The sequence below is a fragment of the Sphaerodactylus townsendi genome, linkage group LG08, assembly GCF_021028975.2.
Source record: "Sphaerodactylus townsendi isolate TG3544 linkage group LG08, MPM_Stown_v2.3, whole genome shotgun sequence".
Classification (NCBI taxonomy): Eukaryota; Metazoa; Chordata; class Lepidosauria; order Squamata; family Sphaerodactylidae; genus Sphaerodactylus; species Sphaerodactylus townsendi.
In genome coordinates, this window is record NC_059432.1 from 65,997,900 (window position 1) to 66,024,049 (window position 26,150).

Genomic DNA, 26,150 nt, shown 5'->3' on the forward strand with positions numbered 1-26,150 from the left:
GTTTTTGAATTAGTTGGTACAAAAGTACCATGAAAAGAGGCGTCACCTTTTGGTACGTGACATCACAGGGCCTTATATGGAGGGTAGCCTTGCCTGGAAGTTGAACATTGGCAGTGAAATTAAACCCAGTCTCCGTCCATAGTGATTGATAAAAGCTGACTTTCAACACCTGACCTGGTGTTCTTTCATCCGTGCTTCCGCTCTCCGCTCCTCCACTCCAGCCACATCTTTGGCACTTCTTGCTTGTTCCATGGGTTATAGCTTTCAGTTTATCTTGGAGATAAGTTGGACTTTTGCTGGAGATAGCCAAGATCTGAGCAGTGCTATGGACAAGGAATTTTTAAAAATGAACGGCTGTACAAAACAATATTCATGACGAATAAGGAGCAAGCAAGCATTGCTTTGTTTCTCCAAGAAGAGGTTACATCCCATCACACTCCACACAGTTTTATTACCTGTTTCCTGCTTGATAAAGCTTACACTATTTTGGGGAAACTGAGATAAGTTTCTTGGGAGAGGGACAGCTTCAAAATTACTATGAAGTGCAGGTCAAAGTCTGATGCTGGATGAGAAAAATGTTTATTAAACCTTGTTGCCATAAATACTTTAACCTGAGTACTCTATATGTGAGGGTGCTGTTCCACTGCAGCTGCTGACTCCATTTGGCAGAGACTAAGTTGTCATCTAATATTGCAAGGGTAACTTTTCTTTTCTCTAAACCTGTAACTTTGCTTGAGGTTATTGCTGTCAAAACAAGTTATGTCAAAATCTAGGAAGGATTGGTGCTCAGTTTTGTAAAATTATGCATTGTTACTTGACTTTTGATAAGTGATACAGACTTAGTTTATAAGACTGCTGCAAAACTTGCATACATAGACTTGTCTCTGTGGTAACCCCTGCCTTTGTTCCCACGGTGCTCTCTTATAGATCTTGTTGGCTTTTACTTATATCTTGGATTATGGAGGCAGGAGGTCATTATTTAACAGTGGCAGGGAAAAATTTCCCCTTTCTTTCTTGATTGTTAGAATGGGGGTGTTTATAGATTGAGTGGACCAGAGTGTGGGAGCTGAGACATCCACGGAGATGGATTCTTTTTGTGATAGATGTGGATTCCTTGGTAATAGCTATTATAAATGTGGGAATGCTTACACATTTCTCTGCACATGAATATTTAAAATTGTAAATACACATCTGTGTAAGTGATACATATGTAAGTGCAGGTACCTTTGAAAATAGAAAGACCATTTTTGGAAGTTCTTTAGGCAATTTCAATTGCATCTTTATTGTGGATAGCAGTGAAGACTCAGCAGAAACTGGTACATTGGATAGGGTTTTTCAATGTTCTTCTTTTCATTGTTAGCCATTTTGATGCACATGTTTGGGCCAAAAGGTGAGTTATAAGTTGTATAAGCAAAAAACAATTTGTGTGAAAATGAGCCATAACTACTTACAGTCCCTTGTTTTTCACAAAGCTTCTTGTGGTTAGAAACTGTGAAGCACTGGGAACAAAATGGGTTTTATTTGGAAGGTCAAAAGTTGCTGCTGCCCTGGGGATGCTGAGCCTTAAATAGGTGAGCTATCCTGTAACATTTGTATTCATTGGTGCATAGAAAGTTTTTTTCCCTTTTAGCATCTTTTAAACAGCCAGTTTTTTCCAAAGACACAGATTAGATCTTATTTTGATGCCTTTGTTACTTACAGTCTTTGAACTGGAATTTTCCTTCTTTTAGTGGAACTTGATTGGAGCTGCATACAATTAGGGAGGTGGCCGTAATTTTCTTTTGAAATACTATGCTCAGGCTACCGCAAATTGTCAGACCGGACTAGACAAGCTGGATTTGCAGTAGCTTGTCTTACTCTAAGCTTGGATTTTCCCAAGGGAAGCCACTGGAATTGAAGGGCAGAGTGAAATCTAGCCAGGCCATACAGGTATGTTGTGTCATTAGATTTGGGTGTTATTTTTTCTTCCGGTGTCTTCATTAAACATTTTAGTAGACCTGAAGATTGCCAAAAGGTTTCCTGTATTATAATTAAAATTATGTAGATAGCCATACATATCCGTACCAAATGTTCAAGCAGAAAAACTGCACCCAGAATAAATTCTTACTGGCTTATGCATGTTTATGTTTCAAGTTTCATCAGGTTGGTTGCAAAAAAATGGGTTGTTTTCTTTTCCTGTAAAATTAATGTTTGTGTTTTGAAGCCATGAAAAAATAGTTGTGAAGGACTGAAACTGTAAGGGAGGGTCGGGAGCTAAAATGTATTTGTCTCTGTGATTTGCTATGGCCTGTTTATTCAATGCCCTGACCTGGATGGCCCAGTAATTGGTTGGGAGACCACAAGGAAGTCCAGGTTGCTACTCAGAGGAAGACAGTGACAAATCACCCCTTTTTTCCTTACAAACCCTACAAGGTCATTGCAAGTCTGCTGAAGGTGCTGTTTCTCCACCATCACTACCATTTTACTCAGTGTTGGGGTGGTTGCTTTAAACCAACGTGACAAATGACAAGGATAATATCACTGTAATCCTGCACTGGAATGAGTGATGCTGATGTTTATTTCGAAGGCCTAGTGTGAACTGCCTCTTTGTAAGTTTTGAGTTGTAGCTCTACAAAAGCTACTGGCATGTCTTTGGATGGTCAGTGGGCAAAGGTCTGAGAAAATTAGCAGGAGCTTGGTGGTGTCATCTTAAAAATCGATATATTTTTATTCTAGAGTCAGCTTTTGTGGACTAGATTAGCCGGGTCTGGTGCATGAAAACTTAAGCTGGGATAATGTTTTATTATTTACTTTATTTACAATATTTCTATGCCACTTTCCCACCCACTTAGGGTCTCCAAATCAGTGAACAATAAATAGTTTAAAATAAGAAAACACAGAGATATAATAATCCTGTCTCTGAATATATGAATATAATTTAAATACACTTATAAGGTTGCATTGATTTGTTTGAATGAAAATCTCATGCTCTGTGTGTATGCAGAGTATTAAAAATTGAGGGAAAATTTGCCCCATAGTCCAGAAAAGATCAAGTAGTTCCACCCATAGAAAATAATTTAATCCTTCTGTCTTGTAAATCTATCATATGGAAATTGTAGTCAAGCTCAGTTGAGATAAGGAGGGATGAGGTAGAAGAAAAGATCTCTTCTGACACCTGTATCTTCCAAGAGAGGGATGATGCCATACAGTATTCACCACTTGTCATCATAGTTAATCGTCACCTCTTCTGCAAGTGCCAGAAACCTGTCAAGGGATCTTTTGAGACTCCTGAGGAGATGCTTCCTTGAAAAGCTACCTGACTATTTTCATAGCTCTTTAAGGGGACATCCTTTTTCAAGTTGTTGAATCTATCAGCTTGTACTGAAGCTGAACAGCCTGCTAGTTGGTGATGCTTGGTCCCCTGAATACTTCCAAAGAAAGTTTAATATTATGTTGGGTAGCCAACTAGTTAAAAATACTCTTACCAAACTCCATTCTCTGTCCCGCCACCTGCAGAGGCCAGAGACAGGGCTTTTTCAGTGGAGGAGCCTTTGGAATACCCTACTCATTCAGCATTGTGTAGTGCCTACCTTACTGGCCTTCAGGTGCCAGACCAGAATTTTACTTTTTACTGAGCCTTTTAACTAAGAGGGTTCTATCCAAGGACGTAGGTAAGGGTGTTTTTTTCTCGGGTTCAACCCCCCCATTCATGTCCGAAGCTCCGCCCCTCCGTTTGTGGGTTTTTAAAACATTTTAGTGGTTTTTTGGTTTTTGGCCTGCAGGGGGCACATTGTTTGGGCTAGCAGCACCAAACTTTCAGGGATTGTTTGGGGGATTCTCCTGATGACACTACCTGGGTTTGGTGAGGTTTGGTTAAGGGGATCCAAAGTTATGGACTCCCAAAGGGGGTGCCCCCATCCTCCATTGTTTCCAATGGGAGCTAATAGAAGATGGGGGCTACACCTTTGAGGGTTCATAACTTTAGATACCCTGAACCAAACTTCACCAAACCTGGGATGTATTATCAGGAGAGTCTCTTATTGATACCACCCAGGTTTTGTGAAGTTTTGTCCAGGGGGTCCAAAGCTATGGACTCCCTAATGGAGTGACCCCATCCCCCATTGTTTGCAATGGGAGCTAATAGGAGATGGGGGCTACACTTTTGAGGGTCCATAACTTTGGACCCCATGAACCAAACTTCACCAAACCTGGGTGGTATCATTAGGAGAGACTCCTAAAGATACCCTGAAAGTTTGGTGCTTCTAGATTAACAATTGCACCCCTGACAGCAGGCACCCACCAAATTTCCCCAGATTCTACTTTTAAATCCACCCCCTTCGGCATGGATTTAAAGGGAGAATCTGAGGTCCTCAGTTTAGAAGAAGAACAAGAGTTTGGATTTATATCCCCACTTTCTCTCCTGCAGGAGACTCAAAGGAGCTTACAATCTCTTTGCCCTTCCTCCCTCACAACAAACATCCTGTGAGGTGGGTGGGGCTGAGAGAGCTCAGAAAACCTGTGACTAGCCCAAGGTCACCCAGCTGGCGTGTGTGGGAGTGCACAGGCTTATTTGAATTCCCCAGATAAGCTTCCACAGCTCAAGTGGCAGAACAGGGAATCAAACCCAGTTCCTCCAGATTAGAATGCACCTGCTCTTAACCACTACGCCACATTGAAAGCGATGCTGTTTCAGGGTGGGGGATAATCCACCCCAAAACAGCATCACTTACAATGTTGTTTAACTAGGGACCCCAGATTCTCCCTTTAAGGTGGATTTAAAAGGAGAATTTGGGCTCTCTAGTTTAAACACCATTGAAAGTGATGCTGTTTGGGGGTGGATTCCAGCATCATAGCGGCTGCTGGGGGGGGCGGGGGCGCAAAACTCAGATTTTGCACCGGGCTCCATTTTCCCTCTATGCCTCTGCCCAGAGGGGAGGGCAGAAGGAACTGCCGGCTGCCGGCTGGGAGCCCAGCTGGTGGGGGGCAGGGGAGGGCAGGGCAGCGAAGTCTGCCGTCCCCAGCCTCGGAGAGCTGCTTTTATAAGCGCTAGGCCAGGGGCGGGGCGTGGGGAGGCCTGGCCATGCCCTAGGGGCGGATGGGGTATGACCCCACCCCCGAACACCCCCCCATAAAAAATCTATACCTATGTCCCTGGTTCTATCTTTTTTAGCTGTTTTGTGGTCTATTTCTAGCCTGTTTCTAGATTATTTTATGAATATCATTTTAATTTGTTCAGTGTTTTATGCTGTTTATAAACCCTGACTTGTTTTTAAAAGCTTGTTTTCATTGTGAGTCACCACACTAGGCCACTGGTGAGGAAGTGTATAAATAGGGGAGTGGTAGAGGTTGAGAGGTAAATAGGGCAGTAGGTAGAGGTTCAGAGGTAAGATTGCTAGAAATTTTGAAGCTGTGGCAAAAAAGTACTTTGGTTTTGTTGGGAAAACCTCCATAAACTTCAAGAAGCTTATAGAATACTTATTTTCCTTTCAACCCTATACTTATTTTACTGCTATAGCAAATGAAAAAGCATCAGTTATATATTACGTGCATATAAATGACACTGTTCAACATATTTATAAAATGTCGATGTATAAATGTTTTGGAAGCAATCCTGAACAGGTGTACTGAGGTGTACACCAGGTATATGTGGGGGGGGGGGGAGCTGTAAATTCTGCAGCCTCTGCTATTTTAGTATGTGTATCTTGAGAAGTAGAAAAAAATCAAAATTGAGCATAGAAACATACAATTGGAATAAAGAGAAATGTCACATGTGAACAGTAACACTCATACAGTCATAAGGCTTTTCAAATTTAGTAGTGAAAAGATGTTGTATGTCTTCAGTGACAGTATACACAGGGGATTAGTATTCAGTAATGCCACAAATTGTATTCAGTTGTATTCAGTAATGCCACAGATTGTATTGCATAAACATCTTCATATTATATATTCTTGTAACCATTCTGAGGGAGTAAAACCTTGCTGTAAAAAAGCATTTCATTCATAACAAAGAAAATATTTAATAGTTTTTTCCCCAGTGTTTTCCCAGATTTTCCATTGAAAAGGCGGGGGGGGGGGGGATCTCTCCCAAGTAAGAATGCTTACTTATATGTGTTCTCAACAGCTGTCACTGTTTCAGCCTTCTATGAATTTGTTTAATTATTTTTAGTCAACTATAATAGTGTCAGTAGCCATACCCCTTAACTGCACAATCTACGTATTCATCTGTTGTTTTTAAAATTGTTGCCTATTAAAGCTGAAGGAGAAACAATGCACATATAAAATGTGGCAGAAAAATTTGCATGGGTCTTCTCAAACTTCTCCAGAATTTTTGAATAAACGTAAACAGCTGTTTAGGGCTAGGAAAACATTCCCACGTGGCAGCTCCTCTTGGTCAGGCTTATATTTAACCATAACCTGAGAAATGACCAGAACCTGCCCTTTGGACCATGGGGCAATGCAAGAATGACCACCTGGGGCCTCCTTCCAAGAAACTTCATCACAGGAGAAAAAGGTGACTTTTTCTGGTCATACATGATTGTATCCAAAGAAACATATTCTACGTTCCTTCAAACTCTCTTTCCCCTCATCCATTCTTTTTCTAGGCTCATATGGATCAGATTTCAGAAATGTTTTGGAGGCCTTGCTCAGGTTCATGTTAAGACATGTTTAGTCATTCTGATTTCTTCAGTTGATTTCTTCAGCTTTGGGCTGATGACACCCAGCTCATTCTGCTGATGGAGGGGAGGACGGCCTTTGCCCCTGCGGCTCTACAGCATCGCTTGGAGGCGTTCGCTGGTTGGTTGAAGCAGAGCAGGTTAAAACTCAATCCATCGAAGACGGAGGTCCTTTGGCTGGGTCGTGGTGGAGGAATTGGGGACTTTCAGCTGCTGGTACTGGAGGGGGTTTCTTTAACCCCTACTCCCTTGGCCTGCAGCCTGGGGGTCCGCCTCGACTCTTCTTTGTCTATGGAGAGCCAGATGGCCCATGTTACTCAGGTTGCCTTCTTCCATCTTCGTCAGGTCCGACAGCTGGCCCCCTACCTCTCCCAGGCCAACCTGGCCACTGTGATCCATGTAATGGTTACCTCCAGGTTGGACTATTGTAACTCGCTCTATGTGGGCCTTCCCTTGTGGCTGAGCTAGAAACTGAAACTGGTCCAGAATGCGGCGGCGTGACTTCTGGTGGGTGGTTCTTTTAGAGATATATCACCCCCGTGTTGTGCCGACTACACTGGCTCCCAGTGGAATTCTGGATCACTTTCAAGGTGTTGGTGTTGACCTTTAAGACCCTTCACGGCCAGTGGCCCTCATACTTTCGTGACCATCTCACCCCATACGTCCCAGGTAGGCCTCTGCGATCAGCAGAGGCTAACTTACTGACAGTCCCCCGGCCCTCTATGTTGTGGCTGGCCTCTACCCGGGCCAGGGCCTTTACGGCCTTGGCCCCAGCCTGGTGGAACACTCTTCCATCAGCTGTTCGGGCCCTGCGCAGGGCCTGTAAAACTGAATTGTTCCGCTGGACCTTTGGGGAGGCCGGCCGTGGATTGCCTGCCCCCTCTGATGCCCCCGTGCCCTCTGTTGTGCCATCTTCGGCACTGCCAATGTAAGATCTTATTTGGCATTACCGGCCCCCCCCCCCCCCATCCTTGGGATCGGGTGCCGTCAACAAATTGTGATCAACCAATGGTGGTTGTGTTAATGCGGCTGTGTTTTTAAGGTTTTAATATCACATGTATATTTTGTTTTATTTATTATGTACTGTAGTTATGCACTGTTTGTACACTGCCCAGAGCCCTTAGGGGGTGGGCGGGTTATTAAGATGAATGGATGGATGGATATGGAGGAGGAGGAGGAGGAGGAGGAGGAGGATCATCTTGACCAGGACGAGGGTCATCTTGACCAGTCCATGCCAGTTAGATTTAAAATATTTGGAAAGTGTGAAGCCAGAGAGGGAAACTCCCTTTTTGGGGGAGGGAGAAGGGAAAATTTGAGAAAAACTGAAATATGTGTAATCTTTTCCAAAACTTATTTTACTGATTTAGCAAAGTAAAATGCATTTTTAAAATTTAGCATATCAAATTGAACTTTTGCATATTAATGGGATTTAAAATGGAAAAGAATCTTTGCTTTCTGTAAGAAAAAAAGTTTTCTTAATATTTAAGAAGGAAAAAGAGAATTTTTGGAGAGGGGGAATGAAATTAAGCAGGACATCAAACCTAAATGTGACTTTGCCACTTTGCAAATATTAAATATTGATGATTCACTATTACATTCTAATAGTATTGTTTGTTTAATAGCTCAGATAATCCAGATAATTATATAGTAGCAGTACTAGCCCTAATATATCTACCTTTGAGTCATGAGTCCAGGAGTTTTGCAAAAGTGTAATTGTCAGCAGCCCTGACTTGGATTTGCCTGACCTTGTCAGCTCTCAGAAACTAAGCAGGGTCAACCCTGGTTAATACTAGTAGGGGAGACTGTCAAGCAGTGATGCAGGTATAGTTTTTTATGGGGTGGGTTCGGGGGCGGGGCCACACCCCCACCCATCCCTGAGGTGTGTGGTCACGCATTGCCCCTGGCCTCAGTGCTTATAAAAGCAGCTCTCTGAGGCCGGGGATGGCAGACTCCCCTGCCCTGCCTCCCTCCCGCTGTGATGCTGGAATCCACCCCCAAACAGCATCACTTTCAATCGTGTTTAAACTAGGGAGCCCAGATTCTCCTTTTAAATCCACCTTAAAGGGAGAATCTGGGGTCCCCAGTTAAAACATTGAAAGCGATGCTGTTATGGGGTGGATTATCCCCCACCCTAAAACTGCATCACTTTCAATGTTTAAACTGGGGACCTCAGATTCTCCCTTTAAATCCATGCCAAAGGGGGAAAATTTGAGTGGTGCCTGCTGTCAGAGGTGCAATTGTTAAGCTAGCAGCACCAAACTTTCAGGATATCTTTAGGAGACTCTCCTGATGATACCGCCCAGGTTTGGTGAAGTTTGGGTCAGGGGGTCCAAAGTTATGGACCCTCAAAGGTGTGAGCCCCATCTTCTATTAGCTCCCTTTGGAAACAATGGGGGATGGGGGCACCCCTTTTGGGAGTCCATAACTTTGGACCCCCTGAACCAAACCTCACCAAACTTGGGTAATATCATCAGGAGAGTGTCCCCCAAAAATCCCTGAAATTTTGGGTAAACTAAAAGCTGCGGCCCTTACAGCTGAGCCCTTTGGGGGAGGGCGGTCTATAAACCTAATAAATAATAATAATAATAATATTACAGGCCAAAAATTGGGGAAAAAATCCACTAAAAATACCACAAATAGGGGGGCGGAAGTTTGGACATGTAACGGGGGGGGTTTTGAACCCCGGGGGGGGGGACCTTACCCACGTCCTTGCTGTCAAGTTGGAGATTGCTTCACCGAGGCAGGCAATGGCAAATTACCTTTGCTTGTAACTCTTGCCTTGAAAATCACCTGCAGTGACCATGAATTGCCTGTGACTTGATGGCATTTTCCACCATCACCACAATTGGCAGCAATAATCTGATTTTTAAACACTGCACAAGTATTTAAATCATTCTGAAAAGAAAACATTGCAAAAGGAGTTTTTCACTTAGAAAAAACAGGAGGGGGGGATCCTCAGAAAAAATGTAGCTTTTTTGTGGGGTCGGGGGGAGGCCTCACATCTTTAGGAGTCTACAGGGCAAAAGAGAGTATGCATCCATAGCCTGGGAATTATGACCTAACTATTTATGGGGAGAGATACCCACCCTACCCATGCATTTTGTCTCCCCACCTTTTTTTGGGGGGGGGGCATAGGTGAGATTTAGTTCATCATTATTGCTATGCTCTTTTTGAATGGCTGTTTTAGGCTTTCTGACATTACACTGAGCCTAAAAGCTGTTCTGATTACAGGAGAAATTACATGGGCTTAGGACAACGTTACATTAGCTGGAGGCATCAGTGCAGCACTGGAATTTTTGTTCTTTGGGAAAGAAAAGAACAAAATTGTATATGTGGACTGGAAGAAATAAGTAGTGGTATAGCAGGAAAGAGGCCAGGGTGATACAGGAATTGGAAAGATGCAGGTTAGCCTGGTTGCTGAAATTTTCTGATAGTAGCTAATAGCCAAATTTCAAACAAGAAAGGGTTGCTAATAGAATATAGTTACATACTATACCAAGGTTGCAGCTAGAGCTTGTTGTTGAACTCTCAAAGCCTCTGCTGCTACATGGAGATAATCTCAGTATGGGATACATGGACTATCTGTCAGGGATTGCACCTAGTTGATTGAGATGCATTCTTAGCATAATGGAGTTGGGCTTGTAAGCAAGGAATGCATCTCAATCAACTAGGTACAATCCCTGACATTATCATCACATTTGAAATGCAGCACAAGGGATTTTATTGTCAGCGCATTCCCACAGCTCACCAACCCAGGTCAGACAAGACGACACAAGGAACAGTCAGAGGTCCAAGCTTCCATGAGTGCAGCAAATGTTTCACTTTACATTTCATATGCTAACATTTACTGCCATTACTGCATGTATTGGACAGCTGATGTGGGTTGCAGTTCCTCGAGCCTGATCAACATAGCAAGAGAAGCCATCATTTTTTCTTGCATTGTGGTACCGTACTTCTTACATGGAGATGATCCATATAAGTTATGAAAAGTTGTCATGTGTGCAGTGGCTCTCTGGGAGCTGATGGGTTTGGAGAACTGCAACCATGGCTGTCGGTTGAGACAGTTCTTTGCATATGCTTGTATGAATCTCCTTTGGAGACTAGGTGGTGATGGTGAAAGAGGACATAACAACATGGAGATGAAATTTACAGAATTGATGGGTTTGAGGGTTCAGGGCGGATGACTGCAAGCTGCTGAGAGCAGACAGTTCTTCTAGATCAGCGGTTCTCAACCTGTGCGTCACGACCCCTTTGGGGGTCGAACAACCTTTTCACAGGGGTCGCCTAAGACTCTCTGCATCAGTGTTCTCCATCTGTAAAATGGATAAATGTTAGGGTTGGAGGTCACCACAACATGAGGAACTGTATTAAAGGGTCGTGGCATTAGGAAGGTTGAGAACCACTGTTCTAGATGTACTGGAGGCTGACTTAGCTGACGACAGATTAAGATCAAAATCAACAATAATCAAGGCAGTATTTTTTTTAATTTAAAACTCTTGTGAACCATGGCCAGATATTTGACTGCTTTTGAATGACATCTGGAAACTTTGCTTTAAAAAATACAAGAGTATGATTTCAGATGATGTTGCAGAGGGAACAGGAAGCTGAAGGACATTTGACTTCCTCTACATCACTTTCATGCTTGCAATAGAATGTTCATCTCTGTCACTGACAGAGAAATGGGCAAGCGCCTCCTGGAGATGCTATTTACTTCCTGATTGAGACAGTAATAATATTTCAAAAGTGATGGTGTCACAGAGGAACAGAAGTGTGGGGCACTTGTGCATAGTATTCACTACTATCAGAAGTGTTTATAATCCTGTGTGTTGAAAGGATGCATTAAGGTATGACTGGTATTAACAGAGGAGACACCAGTAGTACTTTGATTTGGGATCATCCAATTCATGAACAATAAATAGAGCGGTGTGTCCCAGAAAAAAATAAGTAAAGCATTTGCCAATAACTTTCTCTCCCCAACCCCACTTATATTGGCCTGTATAAGTGCTGGATTCTCATTGCTGAATTCTAGGGGAAATGGGAACTGGAAGATGCCATTGGAGGGGAAGAAATGAGATGTGTTCCTAAAGTATGGCTTTATTTACCTCAACCTTACCACCCATGTCAGTGATGTTTTGGAATGGCTTGATATGGGCCGGAGGGGAAAGCTGCCATAAAACAGCATTCTAACCATTCAAACTACATGGCATCAATCCTAAGGTTTGTGGGGATAAATGTATTTGGTGTAGTTCTCCACTTGGATTATGGTAGCACCTACGAAAGGTCTTCCACTAAGCTACTTTTCCTGATGTCTTGATCAGTCACCTGATCAAGAAGAGTTGTTTTGACTGCTAGCTGTTGCTCCTAGAGATCCTGTAGGTGCCGTTATGCCTGAAAACATCTTTCTTGATGCCGACCAAGTGCTTTTCAAAAGTGTGCAGAACCAGGTGTAACCAGTACTGCCAACGTTATTTTGTACTTGAATATTCTTTACCTGATTACAAATATTCCAAGAGGAGTTGGTCAGGGAACGGTTACACACACTTATTGTGCGCAACTTTAACTTGTAGGTGGATTTAAAAGAGCCTCCTTTTCTTAATGGCATGCCTAGGGGGAAAAAACCCTAGTCTTCCTTGTGGTTAACAAAAGGGGCTGTGTGTAGAGCTGGAATACTGAAGGACTGGCTAACTAATCCGGTCTGTGCTGTCCAGCTTCTGTTGACATTTCAGTCCTCTGTTTGGATTTTGTGCTGCAACGTGGAGCTTTTGCATCAGCTACCGCATGGCTGGGTGTGGGCAGGCGAAGCCTGAGTTGCTGGGAGAGAGGTTGCATCAGCTAGCCGGCAGCTCTCTGCTTTTCTCCTAGAGCTGATGTGGCTCATCCTGGCGGCAGCTCCACTTCAGGATTGGTGGCTGCAGAGGAGTCATGTTTTGCTTCAGTGAGAGTTTCAGGGAATTAACTCTATGTGTGCTGCACTTGCCTCTGTCTAAAACCACCTTTCCTTCCTCCCTGATATTTCTTTGTGAAGAGCAGGTACAGGCTGTCTGTTGGGACTGCTGAACCATGTGCAGTATTGCTTTAAGAAACAGTTCCTGAGCAAGGTGCTGTACTGCATGGCTTCTCTGAGAAACCACTGCTAGGGAACTGAAGCTGAAACTAGGGCCCTCATGTGCTACTATTCTGTGCTTGGTTGGATTTTTTTGCCTTCTCTGCATCCGTCATTTGTAATCAAAACTTAGGATTCATCTGCATCTCTAGCTGAGATCACTTCATCACTATTATATCTGTAGTCGTCAGAGTGGTGTGGGAAGCCCTAAGTCAAGCTTTTAGCCTTCCACCCCACCCAGACACTGATAGGACTAAGTGTGTGGCCTTGGGTAAGTCACAGGTAAGCCTACATCACAGGGTGGTTGTGATGCTAAAGCATATTGATGGAAGGGCAAGAAATAGATTTAGCAAGCAAATAAAATCTAAGCAAGGAAAACAGAAAGGGAAGGAGTCCCAAGTTATTTACAACGTAATCCTAAGCAGAATTGCCCCATTCTGAGTTAACCAGAATCAATGGACATAGAAGGGTATAACTCTGCATAGAATTCTATGGCTGGTATTGCCTTGAAAAGGAATACAAATTGGGTGTGCATATTTTGCCCTACTTCATTTCTCTTCTCCCAGTACAATGAAAGAACCTGAATTGGAAGCTAAACAAGCATCTGGATTGCCATGAAGAGCTGTGTCATCAGTGTGGGATTTCCATATGACATTTATCACCAGGGTGCAGAAACTGTCAGTGTTCAGAGGAATTAATGCAGCATTCATTTCTATCTTGCAGATACTGTCAGTTCCATTAGGCTGATCATCATGCTTTGGCGAGCTGCTTTACTCCCTTCACTGCGATCCCCAGGGCGGTTCTGGTGGCAGTCTGATATAGCTGGTTGCCATCCTTGTAAGTATCAGGAGGGGCTTTAGGGGTCCTCCTGTTATGCTGAAAAGGTTGGATAAGCTCAGACAGTAAAGATTAGGTTCCAGACCATGTGCCTGGGTTGCAGGTATACTCTGTCCCATCAAAAGATCCAAGCTTCTCTCTCGCTGAGCCTGACAACAGCCACCCCATCCCCCCCCCATCCCAATAACCATGCTTGACCTGGCCCCCAACTCACCACTTGCTCAAAGTCCTTTGGGACTATTTTCTACAGGAGAAGCATGCAACTCTTCTGCTGCATCACTACTGACCGCACTAATATCTTTTGTTGGGAAAGGGTATCCTGCTGGTCGGAATGGCAGAAGTGTATCCTTAATAGCAGCCTGTGCATCTTCTGCCCCCTGGTGTCCCACAGAATTATTGACCCAGAATGTAGAATACTACTCAACTTGTGGTGTTCTGTCTTGACTGGTGTTCAGTGTAAGCGGTACATCTCTTCTCTGAACTTTGAAAATGTTGAGCTTAATTCCACTGTGTTATTGTCACTCATAATATGCTGTTGCCTTCACGTTGCACAAACATGAATACTGGTCAAAAATGTGCATAAGGGTGAGTGAGGGACTTGCTGGGTTTTTTTTCTTGGGCCTGCAAGCATTTATATTGGCTTTCATGCTTGCCATTGAAGCAGCTAAGAATGTGAAAGTTTAAGCTCATGATGAATAGAGAGAGTCCGACTTGCATTTCTTTGACAGAAGCAAGTTTTGGCACCACAATTCCCAGAGATGTGGCAAGATGATCCATAAACCTTAACATTTGTTAGTTCTTCTTTGAGTTCTGCAATCCCACTCTCCACACAGTGGGGCGTATATGTTTGAGTAATGTATAAAAACCTAATCCGGGACTTGCCAAATTGTCCTCAGAAAATTTTGATATCTAACAGCAATGGAGAGTTTCTCTCATCAAAGTTCCTTGATGTTTTCTCAGTCTTTTAGAAGGCTAATACTTGCCAGAGACTGGAAGTATTGGCACAAATATTTTTCAACAAGGAATTGTAAAAAGGAAGAATATCTACAGTTAGGTATGTTAACTGATGATTTTGCTGTGTTCCAATCATAGGTTTACTGGCTCCTAACCTGGTGTTACAGAATAAGTCTGCCCGAGGCTGGAGTAACATCCCATTTATTACTGTACCTCTCAGTCGAACCCACGGCAAGTCATTTGCTCACCGCAGTGAGCTGAAGCACGCCAAGAGGATTGTAGTAAAGCTAGGGAGTGCTGTGGTGACGCGAGGTGATGAGTGTGGCTTGGCCTTGGGGCGACTGGCATCCATTGTTGAACAGGTAAATAGGGTAAGAAGGTTTTGTTGGTGTCTGGCCACTTGCTCTCATGAACCAAACCATGATGAGATTCAGTGGCAGGTTTAAGGGCAGAGGGAGCCAGTGGAGCAGGTATTGGGTCTTTAAGGAGGAACTACCACATCTTGGTACTAAAATCTTGTATTGCTGTCTGGACGTAGTAGCCACTGTCATGTGACTGATGTATTATAAGGAGAGGAGGGCTGACTTATTTCAAAGAGTAACATTGGGATTGTCCATAATGCACTGTCAATCTCTTTTCCACCCTTGTTTTAATCTGCCTTAGGTACTTGAAACAGGGAAGATATAAAAACTGATATTCTTAGTGCTTTGTTGTATGTTGTGGTGGGAAAACTTTTCTGCCATCTACAGGAGCTGGGTGTGGTGGCTTTTAAAGCCCAAAGGGGGGCTTCAAGGCCAGTCTTACTTCTGGCTTCATTTTGGCCTACAGGTATCAATGCTGCAAAATCAGGGCCGGGAGATGATGATCGTCACCAGCGGGGCTGTAGCTTTCGGAAAGCAACGGCTCCGCCATGAGATCTTGCTCTCTCAAAGTGTGAGGCAGGCACTCCACTCTGGGCAGAACCAGCTCAAAGACATGGTGAGTAACTGAGGGTGGTGGGCTTTTTGCATCGGTGGCAACGCAGGCACCGTCAAGGCTAGCTGACGTGTTCTCTGTCTTTTGACCCATGCAGGCTGTTCCCATGCTGGAGGCTCGAGCCTGTGCTGCTGCTGGCCAGAGTGGGCTGATGGCTCTGTATGAGGCCATGTTCACGCAGTACAGCATCTGTGCAGCACAGGTAAGAAGCCGTGTTTTGTGTTTTGCCGTCTCTCTGTCCACCTTCAAGTGCCTGCCTCTGAATTCTTGATCTCCGGAATGGTTGCTTTGGGGCATTTTGTGGAAGGACCCCCAGTTCCTGCGATCACTCTACCACACTCCTGCAATGCTTTCTCTCCATTCCTCATTCCATTCCCTTGTCCAAACAGTGTCTGTTGTGTCATTCAGAAGTCCTGGTGATCCTAGAATCATACTAGTTGAGTGGAGTGCATGTGATGACCTGAAATTTGACTGGTGGAATGTGCTTCCTTGCTCCAAGAATCTGGAGGCTTTGTGGTATATCTGAATGCAAACATGCAATCTCACCAGGATCCCTTTATCAACAGTTGTCATATGCATCGGTGGATGTGTATTTATATCAGCAGGTGCATCATTTTCTTTTTTGAAGATGATGTTGATTCAGGAAGTTTGTAAGAGGTGGGCAGTCCTGTAATATGTGCTCTTGAATGTTTAGAGTGAGATGTATTTCAGCGTCCTCAGTCTATGAGACTACAGTGCAGGTAAATCCACTTCAGTCTTCGTTCTTTCTCGACTTTGACAGTTTTTTCCATACTTAGTTAACAGAAATACTGCTGATTTTTTAAAATATTCTTGCATCTGCAATCTGTGTGTTCTGCATTTTTTAAAATATTCTTGCATCTGCAATCTGTGTGTTCTGCATTTATTTGAAATTTGTGAGCTTCTCCCACCCCAGCTCCATTTGGGAAGCGGGAAATTGCATCCTGGATCTCCTTTCCCCGCTGATTCGCTTGCAGTCAGTGCTTCCATTCTTTATCTGCCTTAACACACACACACTCAAAAGCATCAGCTACTCCAATCCAGTTATCCATCTGATTCATCACAGTAGTGTAGTAGGTATGGTGTAACGGACTTGCCCCACCCTGAAGGGCTGGTGTGAAGCAGGCCTGCTTAAAGAGGCCTGGCTGACAGTAAAAGTGAGGAAGCAGGCCCTAATTTAAATAAAAGCAAGGTGATTGGTCGATGGAAGGCACTGGGACTTCTAGTTCCTATTCTTTTATGGTGGCAGCAGAGTAAAAAGAAGATCCCTGAACACTAGCCTGGGATATTTGGGGTGGCAAAGGAAACCCCACTGGTCAGTTTAGTGGGAACCTTGATTTCAGGCCGCCTGTCCTGTTACAAGTGGTGGCTAGTGGTGGGATAATATCTCTCCCTACCCCGGGATATAAGGGTCTCCGTTGCAATTGATGGCTAGCTGTGGGATCATATCTCTCCCTCGCCCGGGATATAACGGTCCCCGTTGTATATTGCATTAAAACTTGGAGCATAACAATGGCTATTCAGAGGCTCAAAGAAAATCAGCATAAATGAACACTTCAGCATGTGGTTATGCATTTGCATCCTTAATTTATAATTTACATCATCAGTGGCTCTTTTCTTTGTCCACATTGGCAGTGGATACCTTTTGTCAGCGCAGTTCTTTTCTTCTTTCCAGATTTTAGTCACCAACTTGGACTTCCATGACGAGCAGAAACGGCGAAATTTAAACGGGACATTGCATGAACTACTGCGAATGAACATCGTCCCCATCATCAACACAAATGATGCTGTGGTTCCTCCCCCAGAGCCAAACAGTGACCTGCAGGGGGTAAACGTGGGTAGTAATTGCAGTGGGTGGTTGCTGTTTGCCGGCTTGCAGATATGTTGCTGCACTAACATTGGACCGCAGTGCATGCTAACATCATAGTACCCTGGATTCTTCCAAGGTGACCAGTATGGCATGGTGGTGAGTGGACTTCAGTGGCATTGGTGTGCTTGCCTTGCTACTTGTGGATGCAGCACATTGAGTGGGATGAACGGTTGTTGGTGTTGCTTGCAATGCTGAGTCTTGACAGTGCTTCTAGCTGTGCATGTCCTCTTCTAGCTGTGCATACTGACACGCTCCTCTTCTATGAACTGATCGGCTATGTGGCATTTCTTACCTGGCTAGTTTTGCTGACTTCTATGTGTATTCTAGGTGATTAGTGTGAAGGACAATGACAGTTTAGCTGCACGACTGGCTGTGGAAATGAAAACTGATCTATTGATTGTTCTTTCCGATGTTGAAGGTATGCAAGTTGTTCCATGATCTAACTAAACCACCAATGCTGGTGTGCTGATTGCAGAATTCTGCCCTGGGGAAAAAAACCTATCCTGGGAATTATCTGTAGGTAGTCAAAATATCTATGATTGCCAGCTCAGGCCAAGGCAGTGTTCATCAAATACATCTGCAAAGGAGGGAAGTATTTGTTTTGTTTTTATTTTTGCTTGTAAGAAATATAAGTGTAGATTATTATTACTTGGTTGGAGTTAAGGTGGCAATTTTCCCAGTGTACATGACTTCAAAACATCAGACATTACTTTATCATGTTCCTCCTTTTGGTTCTAAATTCAGACTCTGGCTTTTTGTTTCTTAATACCTTGACTTGTGGGAAATGGCCATTGTGTTGATACTGACAGTGCAGTCCCTACTATGCAAACCACTGAGCTGTCTCGTTTTTTCTCTCTTAAGGATCAGTGCAAAGAAGCATAATTGTACCTAATTTTCATCCTCCCATTTCAGGACTCTTTGATAGCCCTCCAGGATCAGATGATGCAAAACTTATTGACATATTTTATCCTGGAGACCAGCAGTCTGTGACATTTGGAACCAAATCACGGGTGGGGATGGGAGGCATGGAGGCCAAGGTTGGTTCAGTTTCTCTCTCTTTTGCTTTGTTTTGTGTTTCTGTTGATCCCTTTATTCCTAGTAATAAAGCCTTACTTTTGTTTCCTGTGCTGTTCCCAAGAGAGGAAGAGATTGTAAACTGGTTGGAACAAGGCTGCTTTTGACTACATGATGTGCTCTGGGAGTTTTGATCCTTGATGAGTGTCTAGATCCTGTTATATGTTGAGGTGTGTGTGTTGTGTGCCAGTAAGTCGTTTCCAAGGAGCCGCGTGGCGTAGTGGTTAAGTGCTTGCACTGCCACTCACATGGCCAGGAGTTCAAGCCCCCTGTGGGTCAGATATCCTGGCAGCTGGCTCATGGTCAACTCAGCCATCTATCCATTCCTTGGTCAGTAAATGAGTACCTAGCCCATAGCTAGGGGGTAAAGAATAGCCGGGGAAAGCAATGGCAAACTACCCCACAAAAACTGCTTGCCTATGAAATCACTGCTTGCAGTGGTACCCCAGGGTTGGACACGACTGAAGGGAAAACTTTACCTTTTTAAGTCACTTCCAACTCATGGCAACCCTGTGAATGAACAACCTCCAAAACATACTATCATTAACAGCCTTGTTCAGATCTTGCAAAATGAAAGTCATGCCTTTATTAATTGAGTCAGTTCACCTCATAATGAGTCTTCCTCTTTTCCTACTGCCTTCAACTTTTCCTAGCATTAGTGTCTTTTCCAGTGAGTCTTGTTCTCATGTGTAACTAAAATATGATACCCTCAGCCTAGTCATTTTAGCTTCTAGGGAAGTCCAGGCTTAATTTGACCTAGAACCCTCTGATTTGTGATTTTTGGTGGTCCATGGTATCCATAAAACTCTCCTCCAACACCACATTTCAAATGAATCAGCTTTCTTCCCAGCAGCTTTTCTTCATCCTCTAACTTCCTCACGCATACAGGATACTGTAGTATGAATTATCTTGGTTGCCATCAACACATCCTCATAGTTAAGGATCTTTCCTAGCTCCTTCATGGCTGTCCTTCACAGTCTCCTGATTCCAGACTCCCTTTTAGTTGATGATGGAGCCAAGGAATAGAAAAATCTTTGACAATGTATATGTTGATAACATTGTATGCATTATTTAATTCCAAAGCACAGAGCCTACCATTCGCCAACAGGCACACAGATAACACTGTGTGTTGGTGACCATGTGAATGTCTGTGATGCCCTTCTTCATAGGTGAAAGCTGCCCTATGGGCTCTCCAAGGTGGTACTTCAGTGGTGATTGCCAATGGAACCCATCCCAAGATCTCTGGCCATGTCATCACTGACATTGTAGAAGGGAAAAAAGTTGGCACATTTTTCTCAGAGGTGAAGCCTGCAGGTAAGTTGTAGTTTTCTGGGCTGCAGTTGGGAGGAAACGAAGAATGGTGCTCAGTCACAACAGAGAATCTTCTGGAGGCCACAAACCATGCAGCTGTAGGCTACTTTGACCATAAATCAAGGAGGCATGAAAGATTGACTTGGAGGTTGAAAAAAATGCTTCTCAATTTGTGGATCTCTGAATTCTGTCAAAAAGTATGAAAAGGGCCTTTGTTATATTTTATTTATTTATTTATTATTTCAATTTCTATACCGCCCGATCCCCGAAGGGCTCCGCATCGGTCACATTTTTATTCCACCCTTCCTCTGAGGTGTTCAGGGCTGTTTATGTGGTCCTGCCTGCTTGGCTTTATCCCCATCACAGTCCTGTGATGTGCGTTAATCTGAAAGAGTGACTGCACCAGGGTCACACCATGAGCTTCCATGACCCAGCAACCATGAGTACTGATTAAGCCCAGTGTCAGTGAGGCTCTCTAACCTATACCGCACACTGTTATTGTCATGCGGAAGGGAAAAGGGTTGTTTCTTAAACATGCATCTCCTGTCAGCGGGTTTAGGAGCAAGCGGTGGCTGAAAACATAATAGTGGTGGTGGTGATGTCATATTCTCCCCCTCCCATTTTTCTCTTTGTAAAGGTCCTACAGTGGAACAGCAGGCTGAAATGGCCCGAGCAGGAGGCAGGAGTCTAGCGGCACTCCAGCCTGAGCAGGTACCAGCCCCTTGGATCATTTATTATTTTTGAAGGCTTTAATGTGCATTGCCTAATTTATAGCAAATGGAAAGGGTGGGCAGTAGAACAAAACAAAGATCTAAATCTTCCAAAAATGTTAAAGAGAATGCTTTCCCATTTATAGCAAAATAAAGAGAAGTTTTGAGAAGCGATGCAGGAGCATTTGCAGTGGTGAAGGGCATTCTAGTGATAAAGACTGATAAGGTTCAATTTTAGCATAATGTTTCATGGACAAGTCCCTGCTTTGTCAGATGCAGCGTAGCGACTGCTACACTGTCACATCTCCAGTGAGCAGCCACTGCTCTGCATTTGATGAAGTGAGTGCTCATCCAGGAAATTGTACTCTGGAATAAAATCTTATGAAGCTTTAAAGACTTTAACTAGATGCCTATTTATTTTTGCTGCAACAGACCAAGCCAGCTAGCTCTCTGGAATTATTTACAATGGAAGCTTTTAAAATGAAGCTTTGTTTATTACTATAAGAGGAGATAGAATTGTTCTGTTTAGATTAACTGGTGAAAGCATACAATTTAGCATACTACTGAAATGTTCTAACACTTTTCACTCTAAATTATAATGTTCAAATATCTAATGCTAGACATGGTATGCTATAAATCAGGCCTGCACAGTTTGACTCAGCAACCTGAATGTCGATGTCTGTGCAGGCATGATTGTTGTCTGAGCCTTAATGCCTCCTTTGTTCTGCCTGCAAAGGCAGGAGAACTGTCACATACTCAGTAGGCCAAATTACATTATCTGTTTTTTGCCTGCTGGGACACTAGTTGTGTAAACCTGAAAGAGCATGTTTGGTGAGGTTCCAACAGCCTGCAGAGCAACTCAGGAAGCAGAATCCATACCTTGAACTTCGTTGGCCTCTTGAAGCACAAAAGGCTACGTTGGTCACTGTGCTTTTACAGGCTACATTTCAGCAGAAATAAGCCACTGACTGAATTATGATTAAAACCTATTGGCAGTCAGCCACTGGGGTGATGAGGCTGCAAATTAGACTGTTTGAGTTACCTGTCAGCGGTGTGACCAAGGACTAGATGAATAACCTTGGGAGCAACGTGAGCAATGGAGCTAGAGAATGGAATGTGAAGAAAGAGATAGAACCTTCCCCTTTTCCACCACCTTGACAGGTTAACTTGTCATACTTAAATGCTTTACATTTAATGTGTTTCTTCCTACAGAGAGCAGAAATCATCTATCATCTTGCTGACCTTCTGACAGATCAGCGAGAGGAGATTATTCAGGCAAACAAAAAAGATTTGGAGGAAGCCGAGAATAAAGGTACAGTAGGCAGAATAAAGACACTGAAATATATACTACACTGATAAATGTGTAGTGGGAACAATGTACCATTAGGCTGTGAAATGATGTAGCAAGTTTCTGGAGCTGTCATTCCAAAATTGGATGAAGAAACTCTGGAAGAATCCAGAGATCAAAGGATCTCTTGATTCCTTGCTTGAATTACAGGACCTTTCTCCTTTGAAAGCATTCGCAAAGTAAATCTAGTGTATTTAGTCTCTGTTGGTATGATTTCATTCAAGGAAGGCTTTTCATAGACCTTAGACCCAGTCATTGTTTCTCCTGTGTTACCCACCAACTAAAGAGAGATCACTTCCTGTCGTGGGTTTTCCGGGCTGCGTGGCTTGTGTCTCACTAACCACCAGTTGAAGGGAAGTGACTATGTCCTAACCGAGGCTTTTGAGTCATGCTTCATCTTAAAAACAGAGGAAAGATAACAAGCCAAGAACAGGTGGCACTCAAACTAGCCACAGAGTTGTCCGATAATGCTAGGTGAAAAGAAGAAGTGCTTGCAGCAAACTGAAGAACACTTTTCCTACTTCAGGAAAAACCTAGAATTGTATCCAGTATGTCTCTGGTTGAAAAATCAAAGGAATTTGCTCTGCACACAGCCTTATGTCTGCTTAGATCATTGAAATCTGGAATGTATGAAAGGATAGATGCATTTTACTGATTATGAACCCTGCCACATTTTAACACCTGACGCTTGATCATTATCTATCAATACAAAGTCAAGTGAAAGGCTTTCAGTTTTGTGGCTTTCATCCAATCATATACCTGAGGTTCATTATTCTTTTTGTACATGCTGGCCACCCAGGTTAACGAAGAGATTATACAAACCTGCGACAATACAAACAGAGATGTTATTTCCTGTAGCAGTGGTGTAGTGGTTAAGAGCAAGTGCATTCTAATCTGGAGGAACCAGGTTTGATTCCCCGCTCTGCTGCTAGAGCTATGGAGGGTTATCTGGGGAGTTCAGATTAACCTGTACACTCCCAGCTGGGTGACCTTGGGCTAGTCACAGCTTTTCGGAGCTCTCTCAGCCCCACCCACCTCACAGGGTGTTTGTTGTGAGGGGGGAAGGGCAAGGAGATTGTAAGCCCCTTTGAGTCTCCTACAGGAGAGAAAGGGGGATATAAATCCAAACTCTGCTTCTTCTACTACTTTTAATTGGTTCGCAAAGGAGAAGGGGTTTTTTTGGTCTATGTTTTGACCTTTTGAGGCCATAGTTTATCTAATATGGATAACACATTGTTTTGGCTTGGGTGGAGAGGGTGGTAGGCTGGCCTAAATGTAGCCTGATTTTCTGGGTTCCTGCTTCAATTTCAGGAAGGTTACCTCTGCCTTTGTTGAAGAGACTCTCTCTGTCCACCTCTAAACTGAATAGTTTGGCCATTGGGCTGCGTCAGATTGCAGCATCTTCGCAAGACAGTGTTGGTCGTGTTCTCAGAAGAACACTAGTAGCAAAAGATTTGGAACTGGAACAAGTGACTGTGCCTATCGGGGTCTTATTGGTGATATTTGAATCCCGGCCAGACTGTCTTCCCCAGGTATGTGACATAAGTCATCAGGGAGAGTGATCTTAATAAAGTTGCTGGTGGTATAAAAGGATTTATTATTTATTATTGTGGGTGTTTCTCCCCCTGTTATTGTGGGAGGGAAAATAAATGTTAAGTATTGCCAACCAAGATCTGTACCCTGTAGACATGGTTGACTTGAGGAAGATTTAATTCACCTCTGTCTCTTTCCTGACAGGTGTCTGCTTTGGCTATTTCCAGTGGAAATGGCTTATTGCTTAAAGGAGGAAAGGAAGCATCACACAGCAACCAAATTCTTCACCATCTGACTCAGGAAGCTCTTTCCCTACATGGTGTTAAGGATGCGGTGCAACTGGTGAGTCTTAGAAGGGAGGGGAAGCACTGATGAAACTACTCAGGAAGAGAAGCAGGCTTCAGGTTCTTGAAGAAAAATGGAAAGGCCAACATGTATTGATTTAACATGTTTCTTGAGGCAGTGATGTCTAAGGAAGAAATATCTAAGTTTTTCTCTGTAGGAAAAGGACATTATTGTTAATTGTTTGTGAAGATGCATTTTTCCTTTTAGTTACTGAAAAATGTTGGGCTTCTTGGCACTAGCTTAAGAGTCGCCTCTTCTCTCAGTGCTGAGAAACAACGTAGGTCTTTTCTGCTTTTCTTACTATAAAAACTGTTCTTGCGGTCAAAGCAGCAATCCTAGAGCCTGTGATGTATTTAGGACTCTTCCAGAACACAAACAACTGTGACTGTTTGCTATTTTAGTGCCTGTTGCCTTGTTCCTCTAGAGTCCAGATGTTTTACAAACCACTTGTACTTGGTGGTCATATTTTCAGTTGTGTACACAAGACTACTTGACCTGAAATAATTGGGCACATTCTTGTTGTGAATATATTATGTATTTTCTCCCAACCTATTTTCATTCTTCTGTCTCATGGTTTTATTAATGTACCTTACTTTTGTTTTACGGAAGGTTTTGTAACTTACCTGACTTGATATTTACAGGTCAACACCAGGGAGGAGGTAGAAGACCTGTGCCGCTTGGACAAACTGATAGACTTGATTATCCCTCGTGGCTCATCTCAGTTGGTTCGGGATATCCAGAAGGCTGCTAAAGGGATCCCAGTAATGGGTCACAGTGAAGGGATTTGTCATGTATACATAGACGTGGAGGCCAGTGTTGAGAAGGTCACTAGAATAGGTGAGAGAGGAGATAATTTGTTTCTAAAGAGCTTGGATTGATTGGAGGGCATGATTGGTCAATAACATGTCCTTTTCAGATGTCACAATGACATGTGCCAAGAATCTGCTACAGAGTGTGTGTGCTACTCACAGTGTACCTGATATATATCATTGCTATTTTTCATGAATAGGGCAATTTATAAATTTGCCATATGCATTCAACTTCACATTAGTGTGGAGTCATGCTGTATGTGCATAGAAAATCAGTGTGTTTCCCTAGTCACATACAATAGCAACCTTGTATACTAGATGCATGGTAAGTAGCTCATATTCTTGGCCAGTTCCTGGAATGTGTTGTTATAATGCTTGAAAATAATTTCAGTTCTCCACTCAACTGCTGAATTCAGATTCTTTGCAGCGCTTTCATAAACTGCAACTGAATGTAATCAATTGCCTCTTTTCCATCCAGTGAGAGATTCAAAATGTGAATATCCTGCAGCTTGTAATGCTCTGGAGACACTCCTCATTCATCGGGACCTGCTGAGAACCCCTGTATTTGACCAGATCATTGACATGTTGCGAGTAGAACAGGTGAGGGAAGTAAATATGTGTGTTTGGTGTGACCTGAATGAAGGAGAGAGTGGATACATAGTGAAATGATGATTAAATGGAGATGTTGCAGATGAAAACCTTGAGGAATTCCCAGTCTCACTTGGCACAATAGAATAGTCTGAGAATAGAACATGTTTTTCTGTAACAGAGGCAGTTTGTCTAGTGAGGCATCCTTACTTTGGGGCTCTGCAAAGTTGCATTTTTACCTACATTGGAGAGCCATAGAAGATGCATATTTGGAAAGCAGAACCCTGTTGAGACCATCTGAGTCTGAGGTTCCTGAGATCAGATAGATGCTTTGCTGATCTTCTACACTGGAATGGGTAGAATCTCTTCGTATAAGATGGCTCCTTGTAATTAGTATTCTTGAAAGAGAAGACCTGATACTTTCTCTCCAGCTCCAATTTGCAATTCACTAGAGCAGCCCTCCCAGATCAAACAAGTCATCCATCTAATCCAACATCCAGTTTCCCATAGTATCTTTGCTAGATGCCCCAGAAGACCTATGAGCAGAAAGCAAAGGCCAAAGCTTTCCCATGTTGATGCCCTGTCCCCAATGACTGGAATCTAGGAGTATGCTCCTTCCAAACATGAAAGTTCCATGTGTCCATTATGATCAGTAGCCTTTAGATAGACTTACTTTCCATTCATTCTTTGGCCTGCCGAGTCATGAATTTACCTTTTAAAACCAGGTAAGCTGGTGGACGTCACTGCATCGTAGGAATTCCTTAAGTGAATTGTGCATTGTGTGAAGAGAAATACTTTCTTTTGACTGACCTGAACATACTGCCTCTCTACTTAATTGTGTGTCACCAAGTATTATGAGAAAAAAGCTCTCTCTTTCTCCATAGCTTGCATAATTTCATTAGCCTCTTATCATACCGTTTACAAAATTATTAGAGCTCTGAGCCTCTGGGCTTTGAACAATTGGACTGAAAGGAGCTGATTTGCCAAGTACTGTCTTTTCTTGTAGAAGTCGACATGGCAGT

General features: G+C 43.2%; 1 protein-coding gene across 5 annotated transcripts in view; it reads left to right on the plus strand.

The window, feature by feature from the left end:
- ALDH18A1 (aldehyde dehydrogenase 18 family member A1) overlaps positions 1-26,150 on the plus strand; it is a 31,120-nt gene that overhangs the window by 414 nt on the left and 4,556 nt on the right. For 2 of the 5 annotated variants that reach the window (XM_048506490.1, XM_048506494.1), the window contains exons 2-15: positions 13,480-13,593; positions 14,686-14,909; positions 15,376-15,525; positions 15,620-15,724; positions 17,216-17,374; positions 17,738-17,828; positions 18,323-18,447; positions 19,654-19,798; positions 20,433-20,506; positions 21,718-21,817; positions 23,165-23,385; positions 23,591-23,728; positions 24,373-24,568; positions 25,019-25,140. In XM_048506490.1, the coding sequence (XP_048362447.1) occupies positions 13,509-13,593; positions 14,686-14,909; positions 15,376-15,525; positions 15,620-15,724; positions 17,216-17,374; positions 17,738-17,828; positions 18,323-18,447; positions 19,654-19,798; positions 20,433-20,506; positions 21,718-21,817; positions 23,165-23,385; positions 23,591-23,728; positions 24,373-24,568; positions 25,019-25,140 (1,935 nt within the window). In that variant the 5' untranslated portion in view covers positions 13,480-13,508. Of the gene's footprint in view, positions 1-1,016; positions 1,391-1,669; positions 1,930-13,479; positions 13,594-14,685; positions 14,910-15,375; positions 15,526-15,619; positions 15,725-17,215; positions 17,375-17,737; positions 17,829-18,322; positions 18,448-19,653; positions 19,799-20,432; positions 20,507-21,717; positions 21,818-23,164; positions 23,386-23,590; positions 23,729-24,372; positions 24,569-25,018; positions 25,141-26,150 lie in introns of those variants that run through there. The other 3 variants (XM_048506493.1, XM_048506491.1, XM_048506489.1) reach the window with 3 other exon arrangements.